The sequence below is a fragment of the Aedes albopictus genome, chromosome 3 (genome assembly GCF_035046485.1).
Source record: "Aedes albopictus strain Foshan chromosome 3, AalbF5, whole genome shotgun sequence".
Lineage (NCBI taxonomy): Eukaryota > Metazoa > Arthropoda > Insecta > Diptera > Culicidae > Aedes > Aedes albopictus.
In genome coordinates, this window is record NC_085138.1 from 115,530,775 (window position 1) to 115,542,456 (window position 11,682).

Sequence of the window (11,682 nt, forward strand, 5' to 3'; positions counted from 1 at the left end):
CACCACTAAATCTTCATCAATTTGGCTCAATTTTGGACTGAAGACTTGGTTTTACATGTGGATTGATAATTTGATGTGTCACGGAGAATCGGAGAAAAAAAGTTTCAAAGTGAACAGGTCTACCCAGCAGTCATCCCTACAAAAATTACTGGTGATATCTCCTTAGAATTCCTCCAGAAATGCCTGATGTGATTGTGCTAGAAATTTCGGCCGAGATATTTTAACAATGTCCCTATAACAAACATTCTACAGTTTATCAAAATCCTTTCGGAATATCTCCATGAATTCTTGCTGTGATTCCTAAAGGAACTCCTACCAGGATTTCTCCAAGCATTTTTTCTAGGATTTCACAAACATTTCCAGATGGTATTATTTGCAGTAAATCGCTGAATAATTTTCGCCATTAATGGCTTGAGGAATCCCAGCAAGACATTCTTAAAAGAAGCGCAAGAGAAATTCTGAAGGAAGTGACAGCAGAGAAGTTACAGTAGTGGTTGCTGGATGAATCCAATCAAGAATAATTCAATGAATCCCAACAAAAATGTCTAGAAGTAATCTCAGAAGAATTCTTGAATCAATTCCAAGAGGTATTGTGATACCTATCGTGGAGCGTAAGTATGGTAACCCTATGTGTTTATATTAGTATTGGTTAATGGTTCATTGATTGCGGTTGAGCGATACAGTGAATGAATACCAAGCCTCATTCTTTGGTACAATCTAGCGTGCGTCGGTCACCACATATTGGCGTCGAGGTGAAAAGTTTTAAGAAAATCGCGGTAAAGCCGGAAAAATAAGTGCGACTTCGTCGGAAATTTGTGAAATTAAATTGTCAGAAACAATTGGGGTAAATATTTGTGTATCCTGAGAAAAAAATATGCATTCTCAACCGATTGGCATTTTTTTTTTCTTGTCGATAGTGAATGGAGCGTGGGTTTGCAGTAGAATAAAAATGAAAAAAGAAAAAAGCCGAAACCGACAGTGAAAAAAGTTTATTGCGGAAAAAAAATCAATTCTCCATTACTGTGAATATTAAGAAGCAAAAGGAAAATGCACCAGTGAAAATAAAGTGAATGAAAATGGATGAAAGTGATTTTCTGATTCAGATAGCGTGGGTTGAAAAAGAAGGAAGAAAGAGACGCGGTTGAAAATGAGTGGGATTTGTGGTAGTGGGAACGCGTCGGTCGATGAGCAAGTGTGAGTGTGCAACCGTAATGAATCGATCTGGTGATTTAGAAAATTTGTATTTAACGAAGACACGTGTATGAATGGCGGAAAAAAAATGCGTGCAATAATGGGTGATGTGTAAGTATGGGCGCGAAGATCGACTCTAGCAGCCTAGCAGTGTGAATGATCGTCTGCCGGACGCCTGACATGAAATGCGCTGCGCATGCATGCATGCTTCTGCCGTCCCCGTTACTAAGGTATGTACGTAAAATTTCCATTTCACAAAAATGTTGCTGCTGAACAGGTAAATTCCTAATTCGTTCAGAAAATTACGATGTATTTCGTCAATTGAAAATAGCAAAAGTTTTGTGCTCTAGTGTGGTTGAACATGAGCTGATCAGCATATACCTTCTAAGGTTCATGCATTCTAATATGAAAATATATTACTCACATTTATAACAAACACATGAATGAATCCTAGTATGATGAGATTCGTGTATTAGTATGAATGAATCGCAGCGAAATTGAATGGTGTTTGCACACAGATGTGCAGCTCCGTAGAATGGAGGAAATGAGACAGCAGAAAGCTAACCTCTAAACTTCCAGCATTTGCAATAGGCCACGTGCCCATTGAATGTTTAATTGCTTCGCCTTGTCACATGCTCGAATGTTTTATTTTTTTTTCTAGTGCTGCCAGAGATAAAACGGGTGCTCGAGAGGGAAGCAAAAGAGCGCATAGAACATGATTTTAGCACACAATTTCGAAATTGTTAGTATCGTTTTTTTTTTGTCATTCCGTTTACCAGCTGAACTGAAGTAAGCAGCAAAAATCACCACATGCAGCAGCCGACGGTTCAATATCGCTCTGCAGAGCATTGCGTGAGCGTGTATGAGTGATCAGTTATTGGGATTTTCGCTAGAAACCACTAAAACATTTGCGTACGCGTGTTGTCGAATTTGATAGCTGTTTTTAGTATGTTTTAGTGGTGGAACCGAGGAAAATGAATGCGTTAGGTAGAAGTGTGATTCAACTCAATGAACGGCAAGTTTTGGCATGAATGGATGTGACCAAATTCACCGACACACAAGTTCGTTCGATCAGTGCGCCCAGTATTGCTGAAATTGCGTAATGTGATTAAATTCACTGGAAATAGGAAAGGATTGCAATGTAAAAATGTGATGTGATTAAATTCACTGTTGAAACGCGCTTGTGTATTGTGATTGAATTCACTGTTTTTGATAGAGATTGCGAGTGCGAAATGTGATTAAATTCACTAATGAGGAGAACAGCTTGTAATTTGAATATGTGATGTGATTAAATTCACTGTTGATATGTGCTTGTACGATGTGATTGAATTCACTGTTTATGAATGAGAGCACGAGTGCGATATGTGATTAAATTCACTGGTAATAGAGAAAGTATGTAATTTGAATGTGTTGTGATTAAATTCACTGTTGGGGTTCACACGGCAGGGAATGTGATTAAATTCACTGTTTATGGAAGAGATTGCGAATGCGAAATGTGATTAAATTCACTGGTAATGAGAAAGGATTGTAATGTAAATGTAGCAAATGTGAAATGTTAATAATGCTGTAATGGATCTTCGGAAAAAAATGCTGATTGGTTTAGAATTTTCCAAAATACAAGAAATATTACGAAAAAAAAAAAATGTTCACAGGCAAAATGGTAGACGTTGAACAGGAAGTCGTCCAGCCGGTTTCGTTTTTCAGTCCTGCGTCGTACAATTTACCGCAGTTCAAGTTTTCCCATCTGCCGTCATCTGAAGTCAGGAACGCGTGGATCGGATGGATTCGATGGTTTGAAAATGTCATGGCTGCGACAAACATAACAGACGGCAAATGTCGAAAAGCACAGCTATTGGCAATGGGTGGCTTTGAACTACAGGGGGTATTTTATGGAATACCTGGAGCGGACGTTGATGGTCAAGACGGTGAAGATCCATATGTCGTGGCAAAGGAAAGACTCACAGAACATTTCTCCCCCAAACAACATGAAAGCTTCGAGAGGTTCCAATTTTGGTCAATGTCTATGGACAAAGACGAACCAATTGAAAAATTCTTACTGAGAGTTCAGCAGAAGGCAGAGAAATGTGCGTTTGGTCGAAATGAACAGGAATCCCGTCAAATCGCCGTGATTGATAAGGTCATACAAAATGCTCCGGAAGATCTACGTCGAAAGTTACTCGAAAAAGAACAACTTAGGCTTGACGACGTATCGAAAATGATCAATGCCCATCAATCAATCAAACATCAAGCGTCTCAAATGTCTACTCGACCAAACCCTGTCGATGTTAATCGTTTGGTTATAAAGAAACCTGGAGTTCCATTTTACAAAGACTCTGGCGTACCTGCATACAAAGCGAGATGTTCACGGTGTGGAAGATTACAACACCAGGAGTTCGAGAAATGTCCTGCGCTGGATCGAACTTGCCATAGATGCAGGAGACTTGGCCATTTTCAAACGATGTGCAAGGCAAAAGTGGAAAAAGATGTAAGTTGAATATGAGACGAATTAAACTTTTTTTTTTATTTTAATCTATGATTTTCTATTAGCCTGCTAGTGCGAGAAAAAGGAGATACTCGCCGATGCGAGGAGGTCAGGCAAAACGATACAAATCTGTACGAAATGTTGAATCACGCGAAGAAGACGGCGTAAAATCGGAAGATCTTTCAGTGTACAAAATCACTGATGAAGATGATGAATTTATTTCTTGTCGTGTAGGAGGGGTTGACATTGACATGCTGATAGATTCGGGCTCAACCTACAATCTAATCGACGATACCACGTGGGAACTACTAAAACTCAAAGAAGTTGAGTGTCACTCTCAAAGATATGATACCTCTAAACGGTTTCTTGCATATGGGCGAGTACCATTGAAGCTACTCACAGTATTCGATGCGGAGATCGAAATTAGAGATGGACCTGACGTTATCTCGACTAACACGACTTTTTATGTGATTAAGGGAGGCCAACAATCACTTTTAGGAAAAGTCACGGCCCGGAAGTTAGGAGTGCTTCGAGTTGGACTACCCAGTACCTTCAAAGAAATCGTTGGTCGCGTCGAAGAAAGTAAAGTCTTCCCAAAAGTAAAAGGCTTCAAGTTGGTGCTTCCTATTGATCGAACCATTCCACCTGTCATCCAGCCGCTTCGACGATGCCCAATTCCGATTCTCGATCAAGTCAAGATAAAGTTAGATGAACTGTTGGAAAAGGGCATCATTGAACGGGTTACTAAACCCTCGTCATGGGTATCCCCTCTAGTGCCTATTATGAAAGACAACGGCGAACTAAGATTGTGTGTGGACATGCGGCGGGCTAATCAGGCAATCCAGAGGTTGAACCACCCTTTGCCGGTATTTGAGGACCTCCTGGCCAAGTTTACAGGAGCGAAATATTTCACCACGTTGGACATTCAGCAAGCTTTTCATCATGTGGAACTAGCCGAAGAAAGCAGAGACATAACCACATTCATAACGAATTGGGGTTTGTTTCGATACACACGTCTATTGTTTGGAGTCAATTACGCACCAGAATTTTTTCAAAACCTTATGGAAAGCATCCTTGCTGAATGCAAGAATACGGTGGTGTTCATCGATGATATTTTTATGTGGGGTGCTACTGAAGCGGAGCATGATGAAGCAGTAAAGAAAACGCTGTCTGTGTTAGCCTCTCATGGTTTAACGCTGAACCTCCAGAAGTGCAAATTCAAGAGGAGGGAAACTGAATTCCTCGGTCATAAACTGTCTAAAGATGGAGTACTACCTGCTGATTCTAAGGTGAAATCCCTGCTACTGTGTCGAGCCCCACGTACGAAAGAAGAACTGCGTAGCTTTCTCGGCCTTGTGACCTACGTCTCCAGGTTTCTTCCGAATCTCGCAACTTTGAGCCATCCGTTGAGGGCACTTCTGAAAAATTCAAATCAGTTTTGTTGGCTTTCGGAACATCAGAAATCATTCGATTCCCTTAAACATCTGATTGGAAATATTGACTGCCTAGGCTATTTCGATCCAACCGATCACACCATCCTAGTAACCGACGCTTCTGGAGTTGGTCTCGGTGCAGTTCTAGTACAAATCCATCAAGGCAGAACTCGCATAATCAGTTACGCATCACGCAGCTTATCAGAGACAGAACAACGGTACCCACCAATCGAAAAGGAAGCCCTTGCGATTGTGTGGGGGGTTGAACGATTCAAGGTGTACTTGCTGGGTATATCGTTTGTACTGGAAACGGATCATCGTCCATTGGAAGTACTGTTTACGGTAAATTCGCGTCCGACAGCGCGAATCGAACGATGGATGCTTAGATTGCAAGCCTTTAGATTCAAGGTTGTCTACAAAAAAGGATCGTCGAACATTGCTGATACTCTCTCGCGTCTTGGCTCTCACGTTAAAGATCCCTCTTGGCAAGAAGAATCGGAGGTGTACATCCGGAGAATTGCTGCAAACGCATTGGCAATTTTACAACAAGAACAATCGAGTGCGGATTATAACAACGAAACTGAAATTGCAATTCGGACTGTTCAAGAAACTGCAGCGATAGATATTTCAGAAGTAATCGAGGCAACAAAGAATGACGCAGAGCTTCAAGCGGTACTGTCTTCTATCATGAAAGAAGATTGGACTTCTCCTATCGTCAAGCAATATTCTGCGTTTCGTTGTGAACTTTCTTTCGCTAATGGTTTGGTTATGCGTGGATCGAAACTAGTCGTACCTTCTATTCTTCGGGAGAGAATGCTTTTGCTAGCTCACGAAGGTCATCCTGGCCAGTCATGTATGAAGCGACGTCTCCGCGACCGTTGCTGGTGGCCAAACATGGACCAAGAGGTAGTCAAAGTCTGCGAGAAATGTGAAGGATGCCGCCTTGTACAAATACCCGATCCTCCGGAACCGATGGAGCGTAGACCGTTGCCCGACAAGCCATGGGTTGACATTGCAATTGATTTCCTTGGACCATTGCCGACAGGGGAATACATTTTGGTAGTGGTGGATTATTTTAGCAGACACGTGGATTTGGAAATCATGACTTCAATAACAGCCAAAGAAACTATTAAGCGAATGGCAAGAATTTTCGGACTTTGGGGCGTACCACGTACAATCACCCTGGATAATGGGAAGCAGTTTGTCGCTACAGAATTTGACGATTTCTGCAAAGTAAAGGGAATTCATCTGAATCATACTACCCCGTACTGGCCCCAGGCCAACGGCGAGGTAGAGCGTCAGAACCGATCTTTGCTCAAGCGGCTAAAGATAGCAAATGCTTTGTATGGCGACTGGAGATCCGAGATGTCACATTATTTAGAAATGTACAATAATACACCTCATTCCACAACCGGAAGATCTCCAAATGAGCTACTCCAAAATCGACGGCTTCGTTTCAAGTTTCCAGAGGTTGAAGATTTGTCAACGGCGATACTTTCATCAGAACACAGAGATAAGGACACTGTACAGAAGTCTTTGGGAAAGGAGAGAGAAGATGCTAAGCGCAGGGCAAAGCCGAGTGCGATTGGCACTGACGATGTGGTACTCATGCGCAACCTACACCCAACCAACAAGCTCTCGACCAACTTCTTAAAGGAGAAGTTTACGGTGGTAGAGCGGAATGGATCAAATGTAAGAGTACGATCAATGGATACAGGTAAATCGTTTAATTCATGTTGAATCCAAAACGAAGACGTTAATTATTATTTTTACAGGCAAAGAGTACGACAGGAATGTTTCCCACTTGAAAAAGATTTCAGGTACGGTAACTGGACAGGAAGATAATCATTCTTCAGAAGAAGAACGCATAGAACCTGCAGTTCTACGTCGTTCTCAGCGTAAACGTAAGTCACTAGTTTCGTAATACTGGTCTTAAGTGTTAATATACCAGAAATGAAAATAATTATCAAGCTCTAAGTAAAATACATCTAGTTCCATAACAAAAGTATTTAAACAATAATTTATTTTATTTATAGAAAGGGGGATGTGATACCTATCGTGGAGCGTAAGTATGGTAACCCTATGTGTTTATATTAGTATTGGTTAATGGTTCATTGATTGCGGTTGAGCGATACAGTGAATGAATACCAAGCCTCATTCTTTGGTACAATCTAGCGTGCGTCGGTCACCACAGGTATTACTAGAGGAACAACTTGAGGAATTCGTGGATTATACTAGCAGGCATTTTGGAGAAAATTAAAGAGAAATTTGTAGGGTATTTTTTTTTTTAAATAAAAACCTGTGAAAATCACAAAAGGAGCTTCTGTAGATATTCAAAAGTCTTTTGAGAAAACCTCTTGGAATTCCTTCATAAATTAATGATGAGATTTCTCTCGAAATTATTGCTGAGATTGCCCCAGAGGCTTCTCCAAAGTTTCCTTTACATATGCTGCCTGCAATTTCTCCAAGTCTTCCTACAGGAATTTCATTTGTGATTTCTCCAGAAATTTTTCAACGATACCTTTAGGAATTTCTTTTCCAACATCACCTGAAGCCGGGGCCCGTGGCGTAGTTGGTCACACGTTCGCTTCATATGCGGATGGTCATGGGTTTGATTCCCAGCCCCGGCACTTGCAATTTTTCGTCAGTTGCTTTTCCCCAGAGAGCAACTGACACTGACCCTCTTCTGAGCACCATGGCTCAAACGGACCTGGATACCTGGACATCGGCGAACTGCTACTCATAATGGACCCCCAATCGGACTGGAAAGGAACAACGGCCATCCATCATCATCCTTGTGCTCATCATTCTACTAGGTATAAAGTAGAAAAAGTGAAAGCAGCAGAAAGGCAACCAGTTCGATAAAGTAGAATAGAATCTAGGCGCTGTACAAAAAATGTAAGTGCAGCTGTCAATTGAAATTGCTCACGTAGTGCCCCAGTGGACAATAGAGCTGTAAATTAGGTTAAGTGATTAAGAATAAAAAAAAAACATCACCTGAAATTCTAGCTAGGATTCCTTCAAATATTCCTAATATTTTTTTCAGAAATTTTTGCTGGAATTTCTCAAACAATATCAGCTGAGATTTCTTCAGTATTGTGTTCTTAGGAGTCCACCAAGAATTCCTGGTAGATTACCAGCAGTGATTGGCTGAGGAACTCCAACAAGACTTCCTGGCGGATTCTTGAAAAAATTCCTTAATAAATGCCTGAAGCATTCCTTGAGTAATCCTATCAAAAGTTCCTAATGGAATTTTAAGTGGATATCCTGCATGAATAACTGGGTAAATACTAAGACAATTTTCTGTAGAAATCCTCGTAGAAATCACTGAAGGAACCACAGCATGAAATAAAAAAAAATGCCTAGAAAAATCACAGCAATTTTTTTTGTACGTAGGAATCTCAGCTGTTATTGCATGAGATATTACTGTAATAATTTCTGGAGGATCATTCCAGAAATTCCTCTAAAATAAAGAGAATTTCCCCAAAAAAATCTCCAGGGAGTCTTTTTGAAATTTTGGGAAGTTGAGATCCAGGCGCTGTTTTACTTCGAGGGTCATTCCTGTACGAAGAAAAAAGCAGAAGGAGGTGTATTCTCACGCGCGCATCTCGCGTGCATGCGAGTCCCAACCCAAGTAACATTTTAAGTTTTGTTCGGCTCTATAAGAGGTTTTTATGATCAATTTAATACTACTTGCAATAAAACTAATTCATACATCAAAACCTTTTGATAACCTCTTTAAGAGCATCTTCCGGCTAAGTGAACCACTCTCGGAGAGGTTCTGCAAACCACATTGAAAGTAGCAATAATAATTAACGAATTTTGTTGTTGTAGGAAAATGACCGTTTTAGCTCACAAATGATCATGTCAAAATTTGAAGTCTGTATCTCAAGTCAAAGGGCCTGAAGTTGTCAAAAACTATATGGGACTAAAAACACGAGATTTTTTTTTGACGAAAAAATAACGTATTCTTCTAAAACCGATGATTAAAGGGCCAAAGATGTGCCTAGAATTGCTTGAAATTTTGACACGACCGTTTTTTTAGCTAAAACGATCATTTTCCAACAACGAACTTATAACATTTCCAATTTTTACAAAATGAAGGACGGCCTAATGCACACATAAATATTTGAATGTTTTGAAAGCTTAGACTCTCTGCTTTTTAATGATGATGAGTGGAATAATCATTGAGTTTCCCAATTCAAAAATGGCTCGTATGGTTTTTTTTTTCAAAATCAAGTATTACCATGATTCAAGAACACTTCCGTCTACGTCTATGGAGATATCGTGAATACTTATTTGACGAGTTTTTAATCTGTTTTTTTTTTTGGAAAGGATCAATTTTATTTCGTATTTCAAATATTCGAAAATTTTAAACCGACACAAAATTCACTGGGTTTGTGAATACTTCCAACCACGCCATGTTTCTAGCTATTTCCGGAACAAGACTCGACCGCTTCCAAGTGCTCCTCATTCCGTAGCATCACTTCAACAACTTGTGCGTACAAGCATGCACCAATAGTGACCTGGTTCAACGACATCCCATCGATCACGTAGTTATATATCTCAATAGATTTATCCACAATGAATTCTTGGGTTTGATTTAGCAAGTCATGCATCTGAAACAAAGAAATTGAGCGTTAATCTTCATCTGAGTTCAGTGCCAGTATCCAAAATAAGTTTTACTTCCATCAAGCATTCCTCCAATGGTAGGTTATCCTCAAATGTTTGCACAAAAGTTCCACAGTTTATGTAGGTCTCCATGATAAACCCGATGGCTTTGTCTGCTGAATCCAGAACTGAGTCTATGCGACGGAATGCTTTGCTCATTTCATCAGCATAATCGATGCAGCGATAATAATTTTTCACGGAATAAAGAACTCGTTCATCGAAACCCTGGAAATATCTTGCAACACAGTCGAAGTTTGTCTTTCCGTTGAGGAACATTTCCAAAGGATACTCCCGTAGAAAACCATCTGTCTCGATCGTCGAATTTGTAACCCCCTCTAGAGCTTCTTCCACAAGTTCCATCCAATAATCCATCAGCTCATGCATTTCCCCATGTAGAACCGTTGTTTCATTGTCCAGAAAATCGAAGAAATCGTACACCATTGCAACCGTTGGATACTCATCCAAAGTCATGACGACTTGTTCTGGTATCACCTCCGTCAATTTCCTGTAGAGCTCTGCCCATTTCGAAAGATATTTAGTGAAGGTTTCATCCAGCTCTGCCATAAGCGTCGTATTCACACGTTCTAAAACGTAGAGAATATTTTTCCCCTCCAATCGAGACCGCTCTTCAAATATATCACTTTCCAATCGACTGGACACGATCGCAATATTCTTCAAGGTGGCGTCCAATCTCTGCCTGTAGACAGACGCCTCGATCTGTACTGCTTCCAAACTATTTTCCACTTGCTCAACGGCATTCGAAGAAATCAACCCACAAAGCTCTCGCACTCTCACCAGTAACGGTTTTGTAACCCAATCAAAAATCACATTTCCACTGTCCAGCGAAGGCAAATCGGCAACCCGTTCGCAATCGTGAATCGCATTGGACAAATCATGGTCGATCAGCATTAGCACCCGCAGAATGGCATCGATGCTGTTCTGGTTCAACGCCAGGAACTCATCCATGACGCTTTGCACCTGGTGGTCGGTTCGGCGATCGACTGGGTGGTGGCCTGGGATCACGCGTTGAAGCGTTTGCATTTCGTGCATGAGGGAGTCTTTCAGTTCCATCATTTGCGGCGGTAGATTGGCCCATGATGTTGCCTGGAATGTGAAAATAAAAACGAAAATAAACTGAAGCTTCCTAGATTATGGGAAGTTTTACCAAGAAAAGACAGCATAATGAAACTCCGTATCGCCAGTTGATCATTTCGTGAAGTTACACAGCAACGGATCAGATTGAAATGCAGCTGTGAAGAGATATTCACCAGTGTCGCATATTGCAACTGTCATCTTCCGCGTGTCACTACTCTGAGGTATCAATTATGGAACGGCTGATTATGGCTTTTCATCACAAGTGACACGCCCACATATGGAGCTAAGGAAAAACTGTGTGGTCATCGTTTATTGTTTTCTGTAGTAACATGGAGCAGTTTGTAAAAGTACCAACGGAATTTTCTTCGCGATGCGCAATTAACAACATTGTTTGTTTATGAGTCATTTTAGTTTTGGGGATTTTTTTATTAGCGTACAAATTGGTACGAAGGTTCTCAGAATTTATTGAAATTTTTTTCACAGGTAGGGTTTACATGTATATGAACAAAAACAAAATTGAAAAAAAATCAGAGGGTCGCCTAATTATCCGGAAAACTCCAGTGGTAAACAATCATTTTCCACAGACATCACCTACTTTGAAAAATCGTAACTCAAGAACGAATCATCGTAGACACAATTTTGAAATAATAAGCAAATTTTCTCAGCAAAAAAAAAGGCAAAATAAAAGTTGTATTCCACAAAATTTTCCACTGTTGAAGAAAATAGGTCGGAAAAACTATTTTCGAAGTGCGGAAAAATTCCCAAAAAAAAACTGAAAGGAAACTTTATAAGCTATATTCTGTAAAATTT

At 40.4% G+C, this 11,682-nt stretch overlaps 1 protein-coding gene across 1 annotated transcript; it reads right to left on the reverse strand.

The window, feature by feature from the left end:
* Positions 1–9,460: 9,460 nt before the first annotated feature.
* On the reverse strand, positions 9,461–11,081 carry LOC109430419 (uncharacterized). Its single transcript, XM_019706482.3, has 3 exons — positions 10,943–11,081; positions 9,793–10,881; positions 9,461–9,725 (listed from the first exon to the last, which is right to left on the reverse strand). Exons 1-3 carry the CDS (start codon positions 10,985–10,987, stop codon positions 9,534–9,536), a joined length of 1,326 nt encoding a protein of 441 aa, XP_019562027.2. The 5' UTR covers positions 10,988–11,081; the 3' UTR covers positions 9,461–9,533.
* Between the last annotated feature and the right edge of the window lie 601 nt (positions 11,082–11,682).

Excerpts from the sequence above, each read along its gene's own strand:
- LOC109430419 (XM_019706482.3), bottom strand. The coding sequence starts at position 10,987 with ATGATCAACTGGCGATACGGAGTTTCATTATGCTGTCTTTTCTTG. Across the intron at positions 10,882-10,942 it reads CATTATGCTGTCTTTTCTTG|GCAACATCATGGGCCAATCT; the intron begins GTAAAACTTCCC and ends TTCACATTCCAG. Across the intron at positions 9,726-9,792 it reads TGGAGGAATGCTTGATGGAA|ATGCATGACTTGCTAAATCA; the intron begins GTAAAACTTATT and ends TCTTTGTTTCAG.